Consider the following 27,688-nt stretch of genomic DNA (forward strand, 5'->3'; position numbering starts at 1 on the left):
TATGTGGGACTCCACAGTCAGATTACACCACATTGGCTCACAGTTCAGATTTCAGAGATCCCAGGTAACTTTGAGTCCTATGAATTCGCATTGTTTGCAAAAGTAAGTGCTAGTTGCAGACAACACAGAGGTCTGAGTAGAGTCAGAGAAAATGTTACCCCATAAATGCTGGAAGGTACAGAGTCAATGCTGCAGCATTCTTAGAGGGCACTGGCACCCAAATCATACCTCCACAGAAGGGTTGCTATTAATCAGAACTCATAAGATTCCTGTGACCCACTGGCATCTTCAGACCCATCACTTAGAAATGACTATGAATACCCTTCAGTTGTAATCTGCCTGCATCAACATCTACTATTTCAGTCCTGACTGTTCCAGTTTTTCTGCCATTGGTCTTTGCCCCAGCTCTATTAAGCATGGGTCTCTAAGCTAATGCCCTAGAGTGGAAAGAAAAGAGACTGAGGTCAGCATGGCACATGCTGAGGGAAAATAAACAATATGTGTCTCAGTAAATCTGACCACTCCACTGCATTGGTTTCTTAACGGGGGGGGGGGGGAGAAGAGCTCAAGGAAACACAGGTCAGAATCACCATACTAAACACAGTGAGCCACTCCCAAGCATCATATCATTAATCTCAAAGCACACAACCAACTAAAATTAAAATACTGGGTTTCAAAGAAACGATCTGAAATTATTTTTTTTTAGTCATCCAGTTACGCTTCCTATTTTCTGTTTTATAAACAAGTCCCTTGATTGCCACCATTTGTTGAAATTGTAGGTTGCTGCCATACAAATACATATCCACAATACAGCAGGGATGGTGACCTACAAGTTTCTCTTCCCTTGACTTCTGTATCTACATAAACAGAAAAATCCAACAGACTCTGAAGAGTCTGATATATTTTCACTCATACTAGTGTTGCACGGTGTCTTTAGGGTTCAAAACAAACTCAGCAGACTGAAATTGTGGTGATTTCCAAGTCTTTATTCATTGCCAGCAATGGGCTTCTCTCGGTGGTTCAAAATGGGGAACACAGAGAGCTGTGGTCTCTCAGTGTCCCAGAGAAAAAGCAACATTCCCTTCTGGGTGTGACCATTTATACCTGTAGGTTCTTTGTCTCAAGAAAACTCCAATCATATTTGTTAGAGCCTATGATGTTGGATATGGGGATTTTTCCATTGGCTATTGCCATATCTGGAGCATACATTAAATATCTCCGGTTACTGTATTCGCCATTTTGGAGAACTCCTCCCCTTTCTGTAATGTCAATACTATTTCAAAAGGGGGCAGTGTGCCTCTATCCTAATTTTCCCAATTACACTAATCTTGTAATAATCCATTTATTTAAATCCGTGTTTATACTTATTTTAACCACCTTTTTATCTTCTCTTCTAATCTAATTTTAATTATTTTGTAACTTTTTCCTACAAGAAGTTATATAGAAATCTCTGATTTCTATAAAATCTCTCTCTTCTCTGATATAAGTAGCATTTTCAAGAGAAATCTCTAGCTGGAGGCCTTCCTCCCTCATTCCTGAGGCTTCCTTATCAGATTCTGCCAACTTTTGATATGTGTAGTCTTCACTAGTTTCATATCTGTTCTGTCAACTTTGAGTTTGAACAGACTCCCTGTTAATGAGTCTGTGCCTACCAAGATTAATTATTCTTCCTTATTATTAGAAATATTCTTAAATTCACTATCTATTCTGGCGCCTAGGAAAGTCTGGGCATTTTAGTTAGTTGTCAAGTTTGAAATACTCCTGCTTAGATAAGGATTCCACATTCCACATTAGCTGTGTTGCCTTTATTTTTCAAGCTTCACTTTAAGGCAGACCCAAGTCTTTTCTTATTATTGATTAAAGAATGCATGCAAACATATTGCATTGTGCTTTTGGTGCTATTCTTATTTCTCAATTAGAAGTTTTAATTGAAATATCTAGATCTGGTAATGAAGTTACAGTGCTGCTGGCTTTTGTTAAACTAAGACATTAGGGAACATGGGCTCCTATGGTTAGAAGCTTTTGCTCTCCAATTCCTGAAGCTGTGCAGCTTCTGTGTTGTTTGGTTAAAAGAAACTTTATTTTAAGCCCTGAATGAATACAATTTAGAAATCCAAATTGCTTCTCTCTTGCCTGTGAGGGCTGTCAGCTCCCAGATAATGACTTTATGACCTGAGGCATTAAGTTTTATTGGTTCAGTAGCAGAATCTGTCTAGCTACTTTTCTGCTTGTCTCAGTCTATAGAATGACCTGTTTAAGCACTGCTAAGCCTCTCTTTAAATCCATATATTTGTTAATCTCTCATTGATATCTAATTCTCACATTAAACTTCCCTTAAAATTCTTCTAAAATCTTATTTTCCCCTTTGTTCTGAAAGCAGCTTTGAAACTGCTTTTCCTCTGTTTAAAGGCAGCCCATAGGTTTGAGGGGGGGGGGGATTCCAGCAGCAAGCAGTTTGAACTCAGATGTCATAAATCTGTCAAGGGGATTCTTTGAAGCTTCAGCTTGAATCTATAAATTTTACTAGTTAGCTTGACAACAAATTGCTGTTATCTTGATTGTGTCAAATTGGTTTATTGCTTAAGCAATTAACTACCTCTGTTTATCTATCTGGGACCTCTCTGTGTTAGGCTAGCTCTGACTCTGAAGGGTGACACAGAGTTCATTTGATATTCCCTATTTATTTCCTAACATTTCCTAATTTATTCTTTTATTTCTTATTTACCCATTTCCTTTACTTATTATACTTCTCATTTAATTTTTGTTCTTATAAAAGAGCAATTAGGAAGTATCCTTGATTCCTTCCTAACAGACTTTCCCTTGAGGACTCCCAGCTTGTAGTCCTTCCTCTAAGGCTTCTGGGTAAAATGGATCTAAACTCTTCTTGGCAACTGTGCTTGTGAACATGCTAACATACATATTTCTCTCTAACATAACATAACATTTGATTCATATAAATTCTGATATCCCAAATGCTCTCTCTCATGAGTCTTCTTTGTGAGATGTATTTGCATCTAAAATATTTTGGTTCAGCATAATGGCTACATACAACTTGTAACTTCCAGGGCCTTCCCTCACTAGAACTTGCTCAAAACTAGCAAAATTCCAATTCCTTTATAGTTCTTTGTACTCTTAATAATAAAATTCTTAATTTGCAAGTCCTGGAGCAAAGTGTCTTTAATCAATATTCTATACACATGCTGTAAATCTAGTCATACTAGCTCTTTCCAAGCAGCTAAAACCACTAATGTATCCAACTACAATAAAATTTGTGATAGTAAAGGTATTTACTAAGGCATATGCTAGTAGTTAAACCAAAGACAGAGCCTTTTTTCCCTGCCAAAACCCATTCTCTTAAAAGAGGCAAACTTTTCTATATTTCCATTATTGGGATTTTTCCCCCTTCTCAGCAATGTCCCTTGATTGCCACCATTTGTTAAACACAGTGCAGGTAATAGAGCAGATGGTAATATTTACTAATGCTTAACAATTTCTGCATTAAACTTGTTTCAATTGTAACAGTTTGTTGTTCCATATGAAATATTTACTACATCAGATTAAACAAGCTCCACTTGTTTCAATATTTAGGAAAAAAACAGAATTTTAGGCAAAAAATATTCATTTTATTACAGCAGGTACTTCCATGCATGACAGCTTTAACTTGGACAATTCAATTCATTTTTTGCCGCATCATATTTATCAGTAAATCAATGTTATCTAGAAGTATTAATTACCAAGATCTTTCCATATTTCCCTGAAAAATCTTGCTTATCATTTGATTTATGTGAACACTTAACAGCTCTGATTAACCTTATATCATCCCAAACACATTTCTAAATCTTACAATATGCAGTACCCTTTTTTCCTTTGATCATCTCTCTCTCCCCCCCCCCCAGTGTACAGATTTATTTTATGCTCATTTTCTATTACTTTCACTCCTTACATATTCATATCAGAGACAGCAGAGGCAGTCAGCATATCTGCATAAAATTAAACAGCACTGGTGAAAGATGGCATCCTTGCCTTGTTTAAATAAACAAGTTTTCAGTAGCTGTCCATTTAACACTTGCTAGAGGTGAACTATACAACAGCCCAATGCAAGTACCGTATGACACACTTAAAAAAAGATTAGTGTCATTTTATTAATGTTCACTTCCTCCTTTCTCATGACTTTCCAACCTCTCCACTGACCTTCACCTCCCACATGTACATACACCATGCTTGGCATACTCTGAGTGTCTGACAAACTATTCATCGATGCAGGATTTTTACTTTCCTCAGGCAAGTAAGTCAGTGACTATAATTATTGGGGTAAGTCTTACTGGGAAGACTGCAACTAGAGTTCGTAGTGCCACTGCAGTAAACAGGAACTCTTCCCAGCCATGATATCCATCCCAAGTTCACTAATGCTAGCTAACCTAGAAACCAGTCTGTTACCTTCTCCATTCTGTCAAGAGTTGCTGTCACATATATTTAGGCTTGTTATGCCTAAAATGTCTTTTGCAGTTGTCAAAATACCTTATTTTGAGCAGCAAAGAGCCCTGGCCAAAAAGAACCCTGGACCCATGGCTGAGCTCATACATGGTCATTGATCCAAGTCTACACAGAATATTGGGGGAGGGGTAGGTCTGTCAATTTTAAATACGCTTATTAGATCTCTGGGGGCACTCTTCCCAGAGATCTGAGTAGTCGGTTGGGAGGTTTTCCACGGATTTCTTGACGTGCTAAATGACTGTGGCTTAGAGCAGCTAGTCACGGAGCCCACCAGAGGACAGGTGACTCTGGATTTAATATTGTGCGGTATGCGGGACCTGGTTAGAGATGTAAAAGTTACTGAGCCATTGGGGAACAGTGATCATGCTGCTATCCGTTTTGACATGCACGTTGGGGGAAGAATACCAGGCAAATCTCTAACAAAAACCCTTGACTTCCGACGGGCAGACTTCCCTCAAATGAGGAGGCTGGTTAGAAGGAGGTTGAAAGGGAGGGTAAAAAGAGTCCAATCTCTCCAGAGTGCATGGAGGCTGCTTAAAACAACAGTAATAGAGGCCCAGCAGAGGTGTATACCGCAAAGAAAGAAGGGTTCCACTAAATCCAGGAGAGTGCCCGCATGGCTAACCAGCCAAGTTAGAGAGGCTATGAAGGGCAAGGAAGCTTCCTTCCGTAAATGGAAGTCTTGCCCTAATGAGGAGAATAAAAAGGAACATAAACTGTGGCAAAAGAAATGTAAGAAGGTGATACGGGAGGCCAAGCGAGACTATGAGGAACGCATGGCCAGCAACATTAAGGGGAATAATAAAAGCTTCTTCAAATATGTTAGAAGCAGGAAACCCACCAGAGAAGCGGTTGGCCCTCTGGATGGTGAGGGAGGGAAAGGGGAGATTAAAGGAGACTTAGAGATGGCAGAGAAATTAAATGAGTTCTTTGCATCTGTCTTCACGGCAGAAGACCTCGGGCAGATACCGCTGCCCGAACAGCCCCTCCTGACCGAGGAGTTAAGTCAGATAGAGGTTAAAAGAGAAGATGTTTCAGACCTCATTGATAAATTAAAGATCAATAAGTCACTGGGCCCTGATGGCATCCACCCAAGAGTTATTAAGGAATTGAAGAATGAAGTTGCAGATCTCTTGACTAAGGTATGCAACTTGTCCCTCAAATCGGCCACGGTGCCAGAAGATTGGAGGATAGCAAATGTCATGCCTATTTTTAAAAAGGGAAAGAGGGGGGACCCGGGAAACTATAGGCCGGTCAGCCTAACATCCATACCGGGTAAGATGGTGGAATGCCTCATCAAAGATAGGATCTCAAAACACATAGATGAACAGGCCTTGCTGAGGGAGAGTCAGCATGGCTTCTGTAAGGGTAAGTCTTGCCTCACGAACCTTATAGAATTCTTTGAAAAGGTCAATAGGCATGTGGATGCGGGAGAACCCATGGGCATTATATATCTGGACTTTCAGAAGGTGTTTGACACGGTCCCTCACCAAAGGCTACTGAAAAAACTCCACAGTCAGGGAATTAGAGGACAGGTCCTCTCATGGATTGAGAACTGGTTGGAGGCCAGGAAGCAGAGAGTGGGTGTCAATGGGCAATTTTCACAATGGAGAGAGGTGAAAAGCGGTGTGCCCCAAGGATCTGTCCTGGGACCGGTGCTTTTCAACCTCTTCATAAATGACCTGGAGACAGGGTTGAGCAGTGAAGTGGCTAAGTTTGCGGACAACACCAAACTTTTCCGAGTGGTGAAGATCAGAAGTGATTGTGAGGAGCTCCAGAAGGATCTCTCCAGACTGGCAGAATGGGCAGCAAAATGGCAGATGCGCTTCAATGTCAGTAAGTGTAAAGTCATGCACATTGGGGCAAAAAATCAAAACTTTAGATATAGGCTGATGGGTTCTGAGCTGTCTGTGATAGATCAGGAGAGAGATCTTGGGGTGGTGGTGGACAGGTCGATGAAAGTGTCGACCCAATGTGCGGCGGCAGTGAAGAAGGCCAATTCTATGCTTGGGATCATTAGGAAGGGTATTGAGAACAAAACGGCTAGTATTATAATGCCGTTGTACAAATCTATGGTAAGGCCACACCTGGAGTATTGTGTCCAGTTCTGGTCGCCGCATCTCAAAAAAGTCATAGTGGAAATGGAAAAGGTGCAAAAGAGAGCGACTAAGATGATTACGGGGCTGGGGCATCTTCCTTATGAGGAAAGGCTATGGCGTTTGGGCCTCTTCAGCCTAGAAAAGAGACGCCTGAGGGGGGACATGATTGAGACATACAAAATTATGCAGGGGATGGACAGAGTCGATAGGGAGATGCTCTTTACACTTTCACATAATACCAGAACCAGGGGACATCCACTAAAATTGAGTGTTGGGGGGGTTAGGACAGACAAAAGAAAATATTTCTTTACTCAGCGTGTGGTCGGTCTGTGGAACTCCTTGCCACAGGATGTGGTGATGGCGTCTACCCTAGACGCCTTTAAAAGGGGATTGGACAAGTTTCTGGAGGAAAAAGCCATTACGGGGTACAAGCCATGATGTGTATGCGCAACCTCCTGATTTTAGAAATGGGTTATGTCAGAATGCCAGATGCAAGGGAGGGCACCAGGATGAGGTCTCTTGTTATCTGGTGTGCTCCCTGGGGCATTTGGTGGGCCGCTGTGAGATACAGGAAGCTGGACTAGATGGGCCTATGGCCTGATCCAGTGGGGCTGTTCTTATGTTCTTATTTTCTTATGAGGTGCCAGCCGAGTGAGTAGGACTGTTGGTGCTATCCAGCCAGGGCAGAATAAATTCCTCAGATGCATGTCCCTCTTCAGTGTAGATGCTGCTCAAGATGCAATTCGACTGGTAAGTCTGTATCAGTCAGGAAAGCTTTACTCAGAAATGGGTCTTTTTATTCATTCTTACCATTGCTTCTGATCTCAAGTATAGAATTTGACTGCTTGTGTGTCTGTTTCTAACTTGCTCCCATTTTTATTTCCAGTAAACATTTTCCTGTTATTTTGATTAAACAAATCTGCCTAAATCTTTACCTAAAGAACAATTGGCTTCCACAGTTCTTCAGCCTTAGCTGCTATTCACAGAGGTTGACGAAAGCGAATTGAAATGTGTATGAGAGAGGGCGAGAAACAAAGTGGAAAAGTTGGTCAACTTCCCCCAGAATTTCTGTTCTGCTTCCTTTTGCTCAGATAGCTCAGGCAAGCTGTCAGCTAACCAACATGCACATTCTCCACCATCCACCTCAGCTGAGAGCAAAGTCTTTCAAAGTGGTCTTAAATTCATATTGCCAGTACAGAGGGTACCAAATCATGGACATCAAATCATGTCAGCACAGGTTGTATGTGCTAAGCATGATCCCAAAGTAGAGATGGGAGGGCAGCTTCACAAAGGCAAGTCTAGTTTCTTTTCACTGCTGTGCTAGAGCAAGGGTCCTCAAACTATAGCCCACATCAGGTCCATCAACTCATTTTGACCAGATAATTAACCCCTGTGACAATTATGTGCACCCTCCCTTCTTTCCCCACCCCACTGACACCACACACCTTCTTCCTCCAGCTGGATGAAGCAACTGCTGTGTTAGACTGCTCTCACTGAGAACTCAGCTGAGAGAGAGAGCTCCTGGGGCTCCACAAGCACACCATAAATGACCACCATCTGCCTGCACCAGGGCTCCACTAGACTCTACATGTAATCCAGCAGGGCTCCCCCAGACCCTTTTAAGAGTATACAGGACTCAAGAGACTGAAATGCTTAAGAATTGCAGCTCTAGAGGGAACACTGCAGCCACAGATATTTATTTTGTATATTTCCATCCTCTTCATCTGGAGTCCCCAAAGCTTCTCACAATGTAAAACTGCTAATGTAAAACTGCAGTACATAAAACTGGTAATATGGAATAGCTACATTCATATTCCACTTTAAACCAGAGGCATCTAGAAATCCAATCCAGGTTCTTCACAGATGCTAGATGACCCAGAGAAGTTAGGGGAGGAAAAGGAGACAGTCCAGGCAAATCAGGCCTCTTTACCTGTCTCCCTGCTTCTCTTTCTTAGGGCAGTTTGTCTTAGATATCAACCTTGAAAAACAAAACTTCAGAAAAAAGTCACAGAGGCAAAAGTTTAGACAAAATTGCATCACAAAACTTCACCCGAGCACAGGGTCTTTTTTAGCAGCTGTTTGCTGATGCTTCTCTGCATCTTTTTAGAGTGTAAGCCCTTTTGGGACTGGGAGCTGTTTGGTTGACTTTGTCTGTAAACCACTTGTGAACTTTTTTTTAAAAGCAGGATATAAATACTGTTGTTAATAACAATAACAATAACAATAACAATGTTGTTGTTATTATTATTATTATTAACAACTTGATGAGGTAAAGAATAGGAACCTATTAAAAGCTAAGCAAACCAAACAAGAGTATAAGAAAAACACTATAAATATAAGAACTAAAAGCTGGCACAATAAGCCATTGCATGGCCAATATATAGAAAAGATCAAAGACAAAATAGATAATGAAAAAAACCTGGCTATGGTTAACATCTGGAACTCTGAAGAAAGAAACAGAATCATTAATATTAGCAGCCTAAGAGCAGGCTATTTGAACAAATGTGATAAAAGCCAGAATTGAAAAATCATCAAATGATGCAAAACGCAGATTGCGCATAAAAGCCGAAGAAAATATTGATTACATTCTCAGTTCCTTCAAGAAGACTGCACAGACTGATTATAAATTTAGACATAATTCAGTGGCTCAAATCATCCATTGGAATTTATATGGAAACTACAACATCAAAACAGTTAATCATTGATGAGAGCTTAAACCTTTCCTTTGTCATTTTCCCCTCCACCCATTCATTTTGTCTCAGGCCTATCCACAGGAACATTTGCACATAAGAAAGGCACTTTTTAAAATAGATATATTCAAGTGCTACTGCTGTGTATGTGGCATAGAAGTCATTTGACAAAGAAATTAGGTTGTCATGCAAGCCCAGTGAGGAAAATTATTCCACTTACTGCATGCTGAACCATGACAACACTTGCACAGCTGCTTCTCTACCACCCATCTAGCTGCAATGCATGCTTGCTCAAGCTGCACTGCCCTAGTTAGAGCCCAGCCCTAAAACCATCTGCTCTGGCATGCAACTCCTCAAGGTATCATTTTATTAGTTACATTGGTTTATTAGTTACATTTGTAAAATGCCTTCCCTCCAAGGAATATGGAACAGTCCTCACAACAATCCTGTGAGATATGTTAGGATGAGAGGCAGTTTCTTCCCAAGGCCACAACAAGGAGTTTCATTTTCAAACAGAAATTTCTCACATCCACATGTAACACTCTAGCTACTGCATCACTATGCAGACTCTTGTATGCCAACTGCTTTGCCAACTCCAGCCCAAGTTATTCCAGCACTGCAGGTATAGTTATCTTCAGTTATGATGCTAGAATGTGAGCTTGCTATTTATGAATGGTTAAAGCAATACTTCCACATTTTTATATACAAAAAAATTGTTGCCTTACCTACTAAGGGTCCAATCCTATCCAATTTTCCAGAACTGATGCAGCTGCAATGTCGCCCCGAAACAAGGGAACAAATGTTCCCTTACCTTGAGAAGGCCTCCGTGACTGCACCCCTACCACAGGGATGCAACACGCCCTGCTGTCATGGCTGCATTCTGACCCACAGGAATCATAATGAACAGCAATGGATCTTCCAGCATTTCAGTTCCCTGGAGTTAATGGACATAATGCTCAGAATGCACAGTGTCATCCAAATGCTCACTTTTTGGATAAACACAGAAGCATTAAGACAAAATTTAACTTTGATTCTTGCAGGAGATGTCCAGAGTGATTCACTCAGACCGACCTGACTTAATTGCATCAACTGCTGCATTGCACATATAGTAGAGTACAAGTGGCAAATTTTAGGCTGTCAAATCTCCAATGCAACCCATGGCAGCATAAATGCACTTCACCCAATTCAATTATTTTCAGAACCAGAAAACCACGTATGTAAAACTGGCACACTTGCAAGGAGATTAACTGCTGAAATGATTTCAGTTAAAGTACCTTATATGTTTTGAGACCATATTGCAGTAGGCCTACATTCCCAGCATTGGATAGACGAACAAAGATGGAAGACATTCGGAAATGGATTTTTATAATGGATTCTCTTTAAAGCCTTTTTTCCTATCCTCCTGTCACTGCATTCCCTGTTCAGGATGCATTCCAAAACTGGGAAAATCTGTAGTGGGTCATGATTATTAGAAAGAGGAGTTTTGGGAATAATGTTCGCCAAATTGAAATAGAGGGAGAATTATAAATGTGGGACCTGAGCATCTGCTGGGTGGGGAAATTTCACCCTCTAACTCATTTTATTTTTCTATCCTGGTCTCAGAATGATGTACTGATGACATTGCAGACAGTTATGCTGATAAAATTATTAGGATAGAGAAATAAAGCCAGCTGAGACAGCATCTGGCCTTAACCCCTAAGGAGAAAATTCTGAGTAAGGCACAGACCATGGATACAAAGTCAGATTTATTAGTGTTAAGATGACAATTGGTGTGCTCATTTGTGAGTACCATGTTTCAAGAAGAGTGCTGACACTTAAAACGGTTCAAAAGAGAGCTAGTAGATGAAGAGAAGGCAAATTGTATAACACAGGTGTCGTGAATATGTACAGTTTAGGCCTAGTAGCATGTACAGCCAGAACCAAACTAAACCAGTAACAGAGAAGTGGCTTGCAGTTCCTAGCTGCAAGGATGTGAGTAACAGCAGCCAACAAAATTAACAACTCAATGGGAGGTAATAATGTAGCACCTATGCAGACAGAAAGGAACCCATCAAGGATGGAATGCAGCTGTGGACCTCCAGTGGGGAGGGGAGAACTAAGGGGGCTAACATCCAGGCCCACTTCAGGAAGATTCTGTCCCCAAGAGTTTCTGATTGGACAGTTTAAATAAGTACAGAGTCACCTCCATCTTGTTAGCCGGAGAAGTATAAGAACAAAGCCCAAGGGGTGTGTCAGTGTCTTTTTGGTGGAAAAGGTTGTGGGTGCAACATCCTGCAGGTTGAGAGCCTGGTCCACCAGGGCCATGTGGCCTCCTAGGTAACCTGGAGCTGAAAGATCTACAAAAGAAAGCTGACCCAGGTGAGAGTTATGGAGTATTAGAGATAGCCAGTTAGCTTTGTTATTTTTATACTGATATGTTTCCTAGAAGTTTTATGCCTCTAGCATTTGCTGCCTTTTGTAACTTTATGTAACTCTATGCATTTAATAAAGTAAAAATCCTTTTACTAAGTTATTCATTGTCTGTTGGGGACAAAGGTTCAGAAGCCTGCCTAGCCGTTCAGCAAGCTACCAAATACTCACTGAGGACTAGTAACTTGAGGACTGAGGCTTTAATTAAAGAAAGTGCTCAGTGCCTGCAAGGGATAGAATTAAGCCTAGAGGGTCTCCGTGTCCCTGGACTGAGACACTGGCACGTACAGGGTGGTGGCAGTACTACTGAACAAGGGTCCTTGAGGGCTCTAGGGTTCCAGGACCAAGAACTCTGAGCACCCCAAACCCCTGGAGTATATGACAACAGGCCAACACACATATTGCTTCCTTAAACGTTACACCAATTCCTGGGTATATTTGGGGTGCCGACTCCAAAAATGGCATCCGTTTTGACCTTTCACATCTAGTTTTGGAGATACAGTATAGCCTCTTTAGTGAATGGTTCAGGCAGCTTCCTCATGAGGAAACCTACACCATGACTTCCTCATGAGGAAGCTGCTTGAACCATTCACTAATGAGGCTATACTATAGCTCCAAAACTAATGTGATAGGGCAAAACGGATGCCATTTTTGGAATCGGCACCCCAAATTCACATCAAACCACCATAAAGTTTGGGAAAAACTTTTCTGACCCTTTGTTTTGTAGGCCTGTGTAATAGGATAATAAAGCATTTAACTTAGAAATGAAGATTATATAATTGGGAGGAAAGAAGATATGCTGCCTGTTCTCAGAGAGAGCTTTAATAACTACATAGTTCATTGGGTCTCTTCCAATTCCACCATTTTGGTTTCAGGTCTTTTGCAGAAATGTCAAGGCATATGGCTGTTGATGACATATGGGGAGGTGATGTTATGTCACAACTAGTGTGTGGTTACCTAACACCACAACATTTGTATTCCACAAGAGCTATCCATTCATCTAGAAGAGCTGCAAAGTATCTAACAGAAGGGCACAATGAACCAAGAATATATGAATCTAAGAATATACTGTATTACCAAAGTTACTGAAGGTAAATGAGTTAATCCTTATAAGAACATAAGAACAGCCCCACTGGATCAGGCCATAGGCCCATCTAGTCCAGCTTCCTGTATTTCACAGTGGCCCACCAAATGCCCCAGGGAGCACACCAGATAACAAGAGACCTGCATCCTGGTGCCCTCCCTTGCATTGGCATTCTGACATAGCCCATTTCTAAAATCAGGAGCTTGCACATACACATCATGGCTTGTAACCCATAATGGATTTTTCCTCCAGAAACTTGTCCAATCCCCTTTTAAAGGCATCCAGTCCAGATGCCGTCACCACATCCTATGGCAAGGAGTTCCACAGACCAACCACACGCTGAGTAAAGAAATATTTTCTTTTGTCTGTCCTAACCCTCCCAACACTCAATTTTAGTGCATGTCCCCTGGTTCTGGTGTTATGTGAGAGTGTAAAGAGCATCTCTCTATTCACTTTATCCTTCCCATGCATAATTTTGTATGTCTCAATCATGTCCCCCCTCAGGTGTCTCTTTTCTAGGCTGAAGAGGCCCAAACGCCGTAGCCTTTCCTCATAAGGAAGATGCCCCAGCCCCGTAATCATCTCAGTCGCTCTCTTTTGCACCTTTTCCATTTCCACTATGTCCTTTTTGAGATGTGGTGACCAGAACTGGACACAATACTCCAGGTGTGGCCTTACCATAGATTTGTACAACGGCATTATAATATTAGCTGTTTTGTTCTCAATTCCTTTTCTAATAATACCAAGCATAGAATTGGCCTTCTTTACTGTCGCCGCACATTGGGTCGACACTTTCATCGACCTGTCCACCACCACCCCAAGATCTCTCTCCTGATCTGTCACAGACAGCTCAGAACCCATTAGCCTATATGTGAAGTTTTGATTTTTTGCCCCCAAAAAGTGCATGACTTTAATGTGTTGTGAACTTCTTTCCATCCACACAGAAGAAAGTGGGAATTTTCCTCACTTCCTTTATATGAGGTAAAATACTGAGACTCTGAATACTCCTCCCTAGGAGATTTGGTAAACTGAATAGTGACATACCAATGCTTTAAATACATTATTAAAAATGATGGTAAAATTGGGGGTGGCACTACACATCAGAGAAACAAAGAGTTAGAAACTCTCCCCCCACCCCCAGGTTGTGCTGAGCATTTAAAATGAAACAGGCGTAGGCAAGGAGAGCAAAAGAACTGCTTGTTACAGGATCAAAGGGGGGGGGGGAAGAGAGCAGATTTTTATCTGACATAAACAAGAGAACAGAGGAAGCTCAGCAGACCAGATGCTATTGTCCAGAAAATCTGTGTGGTAGTGATCTGATCACAAACAACATGAAATTAACATAAACCAGGAGATTAAGCAGAATCCCAATAATTTTAACCTACATATTTAATTAAGAAAATTTCTAGCACTTTTGAAGATATGTGTACCTATCTGCTGCATTTAATTATTACTGGAAAACGATTCCTTTCCACTGCTTTCTAAGATATTCACAAGAGAAAGAATTAAGTGCTTCCTCTCTAGAGGCACAGTGGAGAACACTGGATGGTCCTTGTATAGAATAATGGGGAAGGTACACAGAGACATACAGAGACAAGGAGTAGTACAGACTAAGGTTTGTGTTCATGACAGAAACATCCAACAGTGTGCACCTTTTTCACAGTTTCCCACTGAAAACAGACAGCATCTCTCAGGAGATAAACCAGGCAAGGCAGCTGGGACACAGAGTCCCTGAGGCAATGGCTGGCTGGCTGCACAATCTATCTTCTCTGATATTTGTGCATGTGGAGATGGGTGGGATGGGAAGGGTGACAGGCTTCCTAGCTCCACTGGGTAACTCAGAGGGGTTGGATCTCCAATGACAATGCATTCAACCATCAGAAAAACATGACAAAAATGCAGACAGCCATATTGGACCATTAGAAAAATATTGTAACTAGAGAGAGATATGGTGATCGTGAAACAGCCTATATTTGTAGAGTGGGTTGGCATATGTCAACATGACCTAGAAGAAGGATGACAGGGTAGGAAGTGTAAATGATTGGTGTAAACTAGGGTTTAAGCAAGGGGGGAGTAGCCAATATGAGAAAAAAATTGGAGAGTCAGTAGCACCTGTAGAAGATGAGAAATACTTCCTTGCCCTGAAGAACTACAGTATATTCAGACATTAACAGTCTAAAGGGAGGGAAAGAGGAGCACAAGAACATACAGTTTAGTTTGGAAAGAACTGAGCAAGCCACAGAGTAGAAATGCCAACTTTTTCAATTTGAGATGTCAAAAACTATTTACAAATCTGGAGACACTTAGAAACACAGCTCATGGATAGTATAAAACAATGCAGCAGGAATGCACCAGAAAAGCACCCATCCAATCCCCTAAAGCAGTGTTTCTCAAACTGTGGGTCACAAGCCAATTTCAGGTGCATACCCATTCATTTCAATATTTTATTTTAATATATTAGACTTGATGCTACCATGGTATGTGCCTGCATCTGGGGAAATGTTACAGCTCTGTACTTTTAACAGGCTACTATGCGTATGCTTTTAACAATGATAGTAAATGGAACTTACTCCTGGGTAAGTGTGGGCAGGATTGCAGCCTAGGATTGTTCAAAATTTTCCTGCTTGGTGATGTCACTTCCGGTCATTACATCACTTCTGGTGGGTCCTGACAGATTCTCATTCTAAAAACGTGGGTCCCAGCACTAAACATCTGAGCAACACTGCCCTAAAACAGTGGTTCTCACACATTTAGCACTGGGACCCACTTTTTAGAATCAGAATCTGTCAGGACCCACTGGAAGTGACATCATTAAGCAGGAACATTTTTAACAAACCTAGGCTGCAATTCTACCCACACTTACCCAGGAGTAAGTCCCATTGACTATCATTGTTAAAAGAATAAACATAGTAACTTGTTAAAAGTACAGGTCTGTAACATTTCCCAAATGCAGTCATATACCATGGTAGCATCAAGTCTAATATATTAAAAATAAAATATTGAAATGAATGGGGACCCACCTGAAATTGACTCATGACCTACCTAGTGGGTCCCAATCCACAGTTTGAAAAACACTGCCCTAAAGTTAATTCCCATGCAACCCATGGCAATTTTTAACAGAGAAAGAAGAGCAACATGGTACATGGCAACAGGAGTTTCTGCAAAACAAACTGTAGTGGACTGCTATGAGCAAGCAACAAAACTTAAATCCATTTCATTGTGTTTAGAATAGATCTGCACAACTTAGGACCCACCAATTATATACTGGACAACTTAGGACACCACCAAGCTGAGTACGGCCCACCAATTATATACTGTAACCTGTCAGGGACTCACAGGCAGCCCAATGCTGAGCTGCCTGGTGCCCAGAGGAGCAGTGGCACCAAAATAGCTGCTGCTGCATCCTATAGGCTTTGGGCAGCCACTGGCATCTCTTTGGGGGAAGGTCCAAGCCCCGAAATGGGGCTACTCAAGTCTGCACCAGCAATTTTGCCAGTGCAGAGTTGAGAGGTCCCATGTCAGGCCAGAAGGCCTGACAAAGGGTTCTGGATTTGGTGGATCAGAGTTGTGCTGATCCCAACCCCTCCCTCTCCAGTTCCTCCCCTTGCAAAGGAGGGCACTAGGATACAAAGGAAGGGCACCAGGATACAGTGTGCTACCTGAGGCATCTGGTGGGCCTCTGAAAGATACAAGAAGCTGGACTAGATGGCCTTTGACCTGATCCAGTGGGGCTCTTCTTATGTTCTCCCCTCCCCACCCGGGAGCTCCCTGCTACACGGAGCTCATCCCTTGCTCCAGTTGACATGCAGCAGGCCTCCAGCTGGTGCTGGCTCAGCACAGATAGCATGTTTGCAACACTCAGGGCCAGCAGAGGGCCACGCTGAACATTCAGGATTGGACCCTAAGCCCTTTTATTACTTTGCATGACAAATACTGAGATCCTGAGTCAAAAGCCACATGGGGAGGGGAGGACAGTGTAGGTATAAAGCATATGGTAAGCCTTAGTAAATTCTGGCTTCATGGGTCACAAGTTCAGCAGGCCCAGCTTAGAATTAAAACTGCATCATTTGTGACAGAAGATCTACTAAAGATTTGAATACACAGGGATACTCACATGCACAAATTAGGGTTTTAAAGTACAGGTCCAGCCTATTTATATACGGATTTTTATACACGGATTTGACTCAACACGAATGGTCCCTGCAAATGAGAAGGAATGTGCTGATCCCTGGAGAAGGGGAAAAATGCACCCCTTTAAAATCAGTTTAAAAAACTGAACAGTCCTTTAAAAATAGCCTCCTTAATGAGAGAGGGGGGGGCAGCTGGCTGACAATCCATCAATACTTCTCTCTCCAGGCAACCCCTCCCTTCCCCCTGGTGATCCCTTTGCATTGGTAAAGGGAGGGGCTGAGTGAAGCACTTGGAGGACTACTGATTGATGGATTGTCTTCTTAATGTCTCTTATCTTACACCACAAAGGTCAGCAAGGCTGTTTTTAAATAACTGGAGCAAAGAAACTTTGTTTTTTAAATTGATTTGCTATAGTGCATTTTTTTGCCACCCAAGTGAGTGCTTGGAAGGGAACCCACCTGAATAATGAGGCTCAACCTGTAGTGCCTTGAAACCTAAATAAGAGCAGAAACCCCCACTACCATTTGAATTGCATGACTTGAAACCTATAGTAAGATTTCATGGAAATGAGTCTAGCCTCTGTTTTCAAGAATGATTATTTTTTGTGATTCACACTGCACCTTCTGACATCAAGGGAAGAATAGGACAAACTAGTAGGGTGGTGGAGAGGAAGTATATCAGGGAGGAGAAAGAAACGGAACTAAACAGCACAAATAACTAGGGAACAGAAACTAAAACAGAAACAAACAAACCACAGAAGTATATCTGTGGGGGGGGGGGGAGAAAGAAACAAGCCTGATAGGAGACAATTTGCTAGGTAGTGAATGTCTCAAAGCAGGAGCTCAGAGAGCCCAATACCAATATGGTACTCCTCTAATATCACAAACACTTGTTAGATTGACAGAGAAAATTAAGGTAGCTCAAGACATAATATAAACACAAGAATCCTTCTGATTCTGTAAGTCAGGTGATCCAAGAAAGCTAATCCCATTCCCCTGCTTGCTATCTATACCAAGGCCTGCCTACTTGCTGATAGAAGTTACCAGTTTACTTTCAGTACTTCTGGACTGTCTCCTGGTCAGGCTGCTTGACCTGCCACGCTTCTTGAACTGTCATCTGACATATCATGCGATATGGCCTAGGTGCAGCTGTGCCATAAAATCTAGACTAACCAATTGACCTACCTACTTGCCACTATAAAATTGAAGAAGGCCTTTTTGTCCTGATAACAAACCCAATTCTGGACCCTGCCTCCTCTGTGTCAATTATCTGCGGCATCTTCAGCCACAGGGCCTGGATTCGGCTTGCGCTCTGGTACTGAGAACTGGGCATAACAGAACTGAACAAAACTGAAATTCAGTTGCATCCTGCCACCTCACTTATTTTCCATCATAATCAATGTAAACCACTGTACTGATTATGTGGAATACCAAGCAGAACCACACAATGAAAGCATGCAGAGCAAACTTCCTGAATGCCCTTTGTCTAGAGCAGTGATTTTCAACCTTTTTCGTCTCATGACACACTGACAAGGTACTAAAATTGTCATGGCACACCATCAGTTTTTTGACAACTGACAAGACACATCATGCTGTTGGTAGGGAGCTCAGATCCCTGTTGGCCCTATTAACAAATGACCCTTCCCCCACACTCTCACGGCACACCTGAGGACCATTTGCAGCACACCAGTGTGCCACGGCACAGTGGTTGAAAATGGCTGGTCTAGAGGTCAACTAAAACCACAGCTTTACAATTCTGCCGACATGGTAAAAGAACATTGTATACAGGCAGGCAACCGACGGCTGTGAATATATGGTTATTTTAGCAATGGGGTTATGGGTGCAAAGATATGTTTGCAGTGTACACCAGTAATTCTGATTTACCAGAATGGAAGTTTTGTTGGTAGGCTCCTTTGGTCACTACCAACGTTAGAACAAATGCAATATGAGATATTTCATCCTCTGGTCATTATTGTATTTGATAGATCAATTATACATATAGACAGAACCTGTTTATTCATTCCTTGGGAGATGGGGAAGAAGAAAGATATGAGAATGACTTTATGAAGACATGGTGCAAAAAACCAGGTGTTCTCGGTAATCTGAACTTTTCTTTCATACCAACAAGTATTAAAGTATTCACCATTGTTCTAACACTAACAGTATACCACTGGCATTTACGTTGGTGATGTAACACAAATGCCACCAAATGCTACAACTACCACACTGAAGGGTGAAACACAAAACAAATAAGCAAGTTGTTAGTACTTGCTGGATATCCATTTACACCCTTTGTAACCCATTCCTTTGTTTCTTCATTCTCATCCTGAGCATTTTGGGGGTCATCCTGTGGGATATCCCATAGCCAACTGATGGTATGACAGAATGTGTTTATCTCAGAATATGTGGATTATCCGAGACACATTTCTAAACAGAGAGAGACACACATTTCTACATTCTTCTTTTGACACAAAAAGGAAAATTCATGCACTTGAGAAGAGACTATAAGAAGGCAGTTAATAAGAGCACATACTGTACAGATCACAGTTTGGCTGGATCTAAAAAGCCTGTTGCTGGTTCAGTGCTGCCATTCATAAGCCCCACAAAGGAAGATATGACTTTGAGTCAGCAGTGATTGAGCAAAGCCTGGACTGACCTCAATAAGCTTCTCCCCCCCCCCATGTTTTAAAAAATGCATTAGACAAGGGAATCAACAGGTTTAAGGGAACTAAGATTCTCCCAAGTCATTTCCCATGAGACTTGCTCAGCATTTTCTAGCACAAGAGGAAAAAAAAATTAGAGGAAAGATCTGAAAAACTAAATAGATCAGCAATACTAACAACTTAGAGGGAAGACACCGTCTGCCCTGTTATAAAAACCATGCCACCAGAGTTCTTCCCAGAAAAGGAAATCTGTGAACTGAACTCATCTGTCAGTCTTCCACTGAAATAAATTTAGTCAAGACATTAAAAAATGGAGCACATCGAGGTATTTTGGAAAGTTAGGAAAATCCAGTTATGTCAGAAAAACACCTCTGCCATATACCATCTGCCAAAGACGTGCAAACTGAAACAAAAAGACTCATTCAGGATCCCCTCCACCTTCAATCTTGCATTTCCCAAGCTACCTTGGAAAAATATGCCTTATTCCTGCAGCACATTCCAAGAGTCAAAAGGTCCTTCAACCAACTTCTAAACATAAACTACACAAAAATAGTACATTTCCAACACATTTCTAATCCTCCCATCAAGGCACCTGTATGTTGGCATTCTCCATTTACAATGTTAACACTGGTCTCCCCCCCTACCCAGTACACCAGAGGCAACGTACCTTCAGCCACATCTGGGCGGGGATTGGCTGTCTTGTCAGTAGCTGGCTCAGCTGCTTCAGTGGCCAGTGATGTGGTTGCTCTGGAAAAGTCACTGGCACCCTCACTGCGGCTTGTTTCAGGGACACTTTCCCGAGAGCTGAAGCGGACACGGGAGCTGGAGCGGGAGCTGAGATCTGGGCTTGTGTCAGACAGACCTGGGATATCATCAATTTTAGTGGGGGTAACCATGAACCGGACAGAAGCCATCTTGGCAGCAGAAATGGAAGGAAAAAAATAATTACTTAAAACAAGACTTGCTTGGAGTGCTAAGAAATAAGAGGAAGATCACCACTCACGAGGGCACAGATGCTGACAGTGTTGCCAAATGTTCTCTCAAGAGAAAGATTCATGTCTACCATTGATTTATTACTATTTGGTGCAATGTGGTATCTAGACATCAATGGTTACCAGGTGTATTTTCCACAAGTAAGGCCAATGATGCAGCGAGAATGATACCCCATGATTCTGCTGACTAATTTTTCACTGATGATTAGTCCAAAGATTCTCATTTATCAGGCAAATAGGTTAGTTTTATGTTCCCAAAGAAGCAGACTATAGATCCAAAAAAAGGTGGTTGCAATATTTGTTTGACAAAGGGCCATATGGCAAACTTCTGGCCACAACATGCACCCACGAAAAGATGTGTCACAGATCCTGGTGAAAGTATCTGTTTACTAGGCAAATATTTTTTGGCACAGCAAAATGCATAGAGGTAATTTCTTCCTACCAAGGAAATTCTCAGTGCAAATATCTGCAAGGAGCATGAAAAGGCTACAGGGTTCTTGGAGAAAGGAAGATCATAATCCACTTGTTTCCAGTGTAACAATTCAAGGAAAGAAGGTATTCTTTGTAGCAAAAATCCCTTATGATTCTGGTGCAGAAACGATGATTAAACGATGCTTTGTATCCTGGACCAAGGAGAAGTTTCACAGCGTCCTGGTACAAGAATGTTAAAAAACAGAAATGTGGTTATTCTTTAAGATGCTGTCAGGGAAAAGGATGCATAATTACTCCACAGTCTTTTGGTGGTTTTTGAAAGCTCCTGGCATAAGAAGATAACTATTAGAAGGGGCCTAGTTCAAGGGAGTTATTGTACCAGTCTTCTGACAGCATAAGAAAATGAATGCATGTTCCCTACAAGGTCCTGGACAAACAGAGTGAATATAGAGATACGTAACTCTACTATCTTACACCAAACTGCAAGGATGAGTCATTTCTGCACGGGGCTGCCCGGTATGCAACGTGCCATAAAGTCCCTATACTTGGGTACACATCTGTTATCCCATGAGGCACTGGGGTGCATACAGGCAAGGGAGTTCACATCAAGACAAGCACAGAAAGCAAGTAAGCATACAAGGAATGCTTTTTGGTAACTCCATCAAGAGTGCAAAGGTGTGTGAGCAATTCCTGGAAGGTGACAGGGGGGTGGGAATAAGTGGCAGGGTGAGGAGAACACAAGGGCTGCACAAGATAGTTGCAAGCAAGACAATGACCAATGCAAGGCTGAGCAAGACCAAGGGCAGCAGGCAGGAAGACCATGGTGCGAGGTGTGTGCGGGACTCTCAGAGTGGAAGGCACACACAAGACCACAGTGACATGCAAGGTGTGCACAGGTCTCTCAGAGCTGAGGGCACACTCAAGACCACAGTGACATGCAAGACGTGCACAGGTCTCTCAGAACTGAGGGCACACACAAGACCACAGTGACGTGCAAGACATGCGCAGATCTCTCAGAGCTGAGGGCACACTCAAGACCACAGTGATGTGCAAGACGTGCGCAAGTCTCTCAGAGCTGAGGGCACACTCAAGACCACAGTGACATGCAAGACATGCGCAGGTCTCTCAGAGCTGAGGGCATACTCAAGACCACAGTGACGTGCAAGCCGTGCACAGGTCTCTCAGAGCTGAGGGCACACACCAGACCACAGTGACGTGCAAGCCGTGCACAGGTCTCTCAGAGCTGAGGGCACACACCAGACCACAGGGATGTGCAAGGCATGCAAAGCAACAGTGCTGTCCTTCGTGCAAGGCGTGCAAGACCCTGTCAGCTGACACCCACAAGGTGGGAAACAAGTCCCCCACTTTTAGCTAGCAAGTCTGGCACCTAGAAAGACCCAAGTGTGAGTTGTTGTGAGGGGAGCGCACAAGAGGGTGAGAGAAAGAAATGGGCACAAGTGTGTTAGGACACCTTGCCCCATTCACTATGCAGTAGGTGGAGGTGTGAAACTGCGCCTGCGCAGCACTGTCTCCTCTCCCTCCTCCCCCCCCCCCGCAGCTCCTGAGAAAGTAAAGGCAGCCGTTAGTGACCGTTAATTGCGTACCTGAGGCTCGCGCTGCGGCTGCTCGCTCAACGTTCTGAAGGATCCCGCGCGCGCTCCCCCCTCCCCTGAGGCGCGCGCTCAGCTGATGCTCGCTCGTTGCTGCTGCTACTGCAGCGACTGTCCGCGCGGCTAGTGCCGCTGCCTCAAATGCCGGCTCCGGTGTGGGAGGGGGGAAGAGCACAACTCTTCTCAGTTGTCTTCATCCTCCCCCCTCCCCGCGCCCGGCTTGTAAGCGCATGCGCAGAAGCAAGCCGCGCGGCTACTGTTGCTGGGCTTTCTTCTCGTCCGAGAACGGCTTGAGGGACAAGAGAGGGGGGAGGGTGAAGTGTTTGAGGGGGCTACCAAAGCGCGGGGTGTTCTGGGAGATGTAGTTTTTATTTCCTGAGGGGGACATAGGGTCCTGAGGTGGGCTGAGGAGAGAAGTAAATGGGGGAGGGAAGAAGGATTTGCTAGGCAAAGTGGGGGAGGGAAGCTTCTCAGGCGCTGCCTCAGCAGGCTGAGCTCATGTTTCCCTGCAGTGACCATGAGTCATGACAGTACAGACACATGACGTGAAGAGGCACAAGCACCGACACGCCTCACAAATATGAGCCACTCTGTGGCACCGCATCCCTCAGAAACACATAAAACACACACATGTGCAGCCTTCGTCATCCTCTCAGAGGCTCTCCTTTACAGTCCTTCACTCAGTGGCTGCTTTGGCTACTGTGACGAGCGCATGGTTGTGAGGGCAGAGCACATGGTTGCGTTGTGCTTGAGTGCCTCACATGGTGGCAGCACTTTTCAAAGGCCTCCCATGGGGTGGCTCTGCCTCACCTGCCTCCCCACCCACCACCCATCCCTGCTATGAAGAACACATTGTTGTACAGCAGGGGGTCTCCAAACATTTAGGCCAGAGGACCACATGAAATGTCTGGCATGGTTTTGAGGGCTGGAAAAAAAAATTAAATATAAAATTTGTATTAAAAATTAGAGATGGAACTTAGATATGTGAATAAATGAGTGAACACATTAAGAACATAAGAACAGCCCCACTGGATCAGGCCATAGGCCCATCTAGTCCAGCTTCCTGTATCTCACAGCGGCCCACCAAATGCCCCAGGGAGCACACCAGATAACAAGAGACCTCACCCTGGTGCCCTCCCTTGCAGTGAATGAGGTGCCCATTCATTCAACCTCTCTGACCCTTAGAACACCCTCCAGATGCAACCAGAGCATAGTTCCAGTCATGTTCGGCAAAGAGGGCCGGGGCTTCCAGGGGACAAGAGGCTGGCTACGGGCCGGATAGAGGCTCACCACAGGCCGCATCTGGCCCCTGGGCCGGGGTTTGGAGACCCCTGTTGTACAGGAACAAAAAAAGACCACTGGCACTAAGTTTAAGGCTTTTTATTCAAAATGACCTTGTTCCAAATTCCCTGAGGACCTGAGGCAGGCACAAGGCAGCAGGACTTGAGGCAAGCCAGGCAAAGGCTGGGAGGGTTGTTCCCTTCTCTGGTTTTCAGAGAATCTCCCAGGGGCTCCTTCCAGCAGCTCAGCTCTCCCTCAGAGCCCAGGTTTCAGTTCCACTCTGCAGCTTGGTCTCTCTCAGCTCACTCCTTGCAGCTTCTCTTCCTGGAGGTCTCCGCAGCTTGCTCTTCCAGCTCCTTCTCTGCAGACACTCCCCAAAGCTCCTCACAGCAGCTCTGTGGTTTGGTCTCTCCTTCTCCAGAGCCCAGTCCTAAATCTTCTCTCAGCAGCTCTTCCCTGGTGGTCTCTGAGCTCTCTGTGCTAGTGCAGCCCCTTTTATACCCTCAGTGGCTCTGCACACAGCGGCCCTCTACCTTTCTTTTGATGGTACTGCAGCCTTTTTGCACTTTTGCACTCAGGCCTCCTGCTCAGCCCCTCCCAGTCCTCCTTCTGTCTCTCCAATGCAGCAGTTTTCCATTTGGTCCTCCAACTCTCAAGGGCTTGGTACAAGGTCAAACACAGTTTACGTTCCTCAACAGTGAGCCCATTGGCTCAGACAAAACTTTGTAACTATTGGCTCAGACAAACTCAGACAGGCTGTTTATTGGCTTATGAAAGGCACAGCTAAGATCCTATCAGGCCAAGTTACAGCAGTCAACTGAGCCCAAGCCCATATCAACGTTAGCACTTGAGCACATGGTTGTGAGTGCAGAGCACATGGGTTGTGAGTGCTTGAGCACCACACAGCAGTGATGCTTTTCAAAGGACTCCAGTACGAATGGCACTGCCTCACCTGCCTCCCCACATAGCACCTCACAGGGCGGTGGCACTCTTCAAAGGACCCATCCCTGCTGTGAGGAGCACATGAGTTGTGAGTGCTTGAGCGCATAGTTGTGAGGGCAAAGCACATGGGTTGTGAGTGCTTGAGCACCTCACACGTCGGCAGTGCTTTTCAAAAGACTCCAGTAGGGTGGCTCTGCCTCACCTGCCTCCCCACCCACCGCAAGTCCCTGCTATGAAGAGCACATGGGTTGTGAGTGCTTGAGCACATGTTCATGAATGCAGAGCACATGGGTTATGAGTGCTTGTGTACCTCATATGGCAGCGGTGGTACTTTTCAAAGGACTCCGGTGGGGATGGCTCTGCCTCACCTGCCTCCCCACATAGCGCCTCACACAGCAGTGGCACTTTTCAAAGAACCCGTCCCTGCTGTGAGGAGCAAATGAGCTGAGTGTTTGTGCGCATAGTTGTGAGGGCAATGCACATGGGTTGTGAGTGCTTGAGCACCTCACATGGCGGCGTGCTTTTCAAAAGACTCTAGTGGGGTGGCTCTGCCTCACCTGCCTGCCCACCCACCACACTTCCCTGCTATGAAGAGCGCATGGGTTGTGTTTGAGCTCATGCTTGTGAGTGCAGAGTGTACAGGTTGTGAGTGCGGTGGTGCTTTTCAAAGAACTCCAGTGGGGATGGCTGTCTCACCTGTTATGAAGTGCTTGAGCACATGGTTGTGAGTGCAGAGCGCATGGGTTGTGAACACCTCACACGGCAGCAGTGCTTTTCAAAAAACTCCAGTGGGGTGGCTCTGCCTCACCAGCCTGCCCACCCACTGCACGTCCCTGCTATGAAAAGCACATGGGTTGTGAGTGCAGATCACATGGTTTATGAGTGCTTGAGCACCTCACTTGGCAGTGGCGCTTTTCAAAGGACTCCAGTGGAGTGGCTCTGCTTCACCACCTACCGCACATCCCTACTATGAAGAGCGCATGGGTTGTGAATGCTTGAGCTCATGCTTGTGAGTGCAGAGTGCATGGCTTGTGAGTGTGGCGGCGCCTTTCAAAGAACTCCACTGGGGCTGGCTCTGCCTCACCTGCCTCCCCACATAGCGCCTCACATGGTGGTGGCACTTTTCAAAGGACTCTGCCTCACCTGCCTCACTCAGTGCACATCGCTCCTATGAGGAGAAAGCAGGCACTGCTGATGGGAGGAATATAGAAGCAGTTGAAAGTGAGGGGCAAATATGGAGGGTGTTGAATGCCTCTGACCAAGTGCCTGAGTAAACATACAGGCTGTACAAACACCTACCAGGAACAGATAAGAGGCAGAGCATCTGTGCCACAGCAGCACAGGTCAACCTCAAGTCCTGGTGCCACTTCCTTTGCATATTGGCAGCTTTGGCTTGGGCATTTGCAGGCAACCTTTGGGCCTGTCCATAAGGGGAAAGAGATCTGGATCAGGTGGCCACTGCAGCACAGTCAGCCAGTCACGAGTATGCACCATGTGCTAGATTCAGCTGCTGACATATCACAAGTAGCACTCAAAAGCTCGAAAGCGCTATTTCCCCCTTTAATTGTCACACCCATCCCAGCCCTACAGCCCAAAAGAATGAGGAAGCTGTGCATCAATTCAAGAATTGTTAACTTGTTCCATGAGTGGTCTCCCCTCTGACTTCCACAGCTCAGGTTCTGATGGCACTGCGTCCCCATTTATTGTCCTTTAATTTGGTTTCCCTTGTTTCTGTTGTGGTTTTGGTGGCAGGATGTGAGCAAGCAAGAGGCATTTTAAAGAGCTGCCCTTGGCTCATATCGGCCATAAACGTATGTGACTTCAGGCAGGAAGTGAAGCAGGGTGAGCTAAGAAATAGCAGAGTGCATTGTTGCTTATGATGAGCGAGTAAGCTTAAGGGCACAAGCCTAACCAGGTCTACTCAGAAGTAAGTCCTATTTTGTTCAATGGGGCTTACTCTCAGGAAAGTGTGGTTAGGATTGCAGCCTAATACTCCCTTCCCTACTGTATGTCTGCTAACCAGGAACAGCAAACTAAAGTACATAGCCAATGATTTGTTTCCCAAAGCACCTTCAGGCTACTGCTCTCACATCTATTCCACAAATGATTTCCCAGCATTAACCAGAGTACACAAAGTGAAAGACCTACTTCTTCTGTGGGTTTTTCCATCTTCTTGTTTGTTCAAATTATTTTGTGTGTGTTACTCCGCATTTCTATTTAAAATATGTTCAATATGACTTATATACTGAAGTCCAGCACAACTATAAAGTATGGTGTAAACATATTTTGGCTGCTCACCAAAATGTGAGCCAAGACAGACACAAGCAGAACGTGAGCAGAGGGGCATTTCATAATGTTGATGCCACAAGAGAAAATGCCCTGTCCTTTGTGCCCATTTGCCAAACCTTTGGTGGCAGGACACAGAACAAGACCTCTAATTCCCTCAGGGTTTGTGCAAGGGTCATTTGCGGGCAAGCAGTTCTTAAAGCAGCCTGGCCTAGCCCATCTGGGACTTTAAAGAACAAAAGAACCTTACTTCATCCTTGCATGTCATAATCAAGTAATCATGTCATGACAAGTGCACCAAACAATGAGAGAACGATTGTAAAGCTTTTTCCACTCACAGGATACATTGCAATGCAATTTCCCTACAAACCTTGGAGACCACAATCTCTATGGGAACCAGAGAACAATTTAGTTATGCCTTTTAGATGCAAATGTTGATGGCACACAGGTATTCTGAACAGCAGTTGCCTAGCTGAAATTCCCTTTCTCTAGAGGTCTAGCAGAGCCCAAGTGCCTTTGCTTTTTCTTTCCTTTTTTTAATTCAGGAAAATGTATTAAGATTGAAAATTATTAGGT

At 44.0% G+C, this 27,688-nt stretch overlaps 1 protein-coding gene across 2 annotated transcripts in view; it reads right to left on the bottom strand.

The window, feature by feature from the left end:
- Positions 1–22,789, bottom strand: part of SLC12A6 (solute carrier family 12 member 6) — a 58,307-nt gene extending 35,518 nt beyond the window's left edge. For both annotated transcript variants that reach the window (XM_066626925.1, XM_066626924.1), the window contains exons 1-2: positions 22,598–22,789; positions 20,237–21,212 (exon numbers count right to left, since the gene is read on the bottom strand). In XM_066626925.1, coding sequence (XP_066483022.1) covers positions 20,237–20,483 — 247 coding nt within the window. In that variant the 5' untranslated portion in view covers positions 20,484–21,212; positions 22,598–22,789. The remainder of the gene's footprint in view (positions 1–20,236; positions 21,213–22,597) is intronic.
- Positions 22,790–27,688: the final 4,899 nt, after the last annotated feature.

Source organism: Tiliqua scincoides, chromosome 5 (genome assembly GCF_035046505.1).
Source record: "Tiliqua scincoides isolate rTilSci1 chromosome 5, rTilSci1.hap2, whole genome shotgun sequence".
Taxonomy (NCBI): domain Eukaryota; kingdom Metazoa; phylum Chordata; class Lepidosauria; order Squamata; family Scincidae; genus Tiliqua; species Tiliqua scincoides.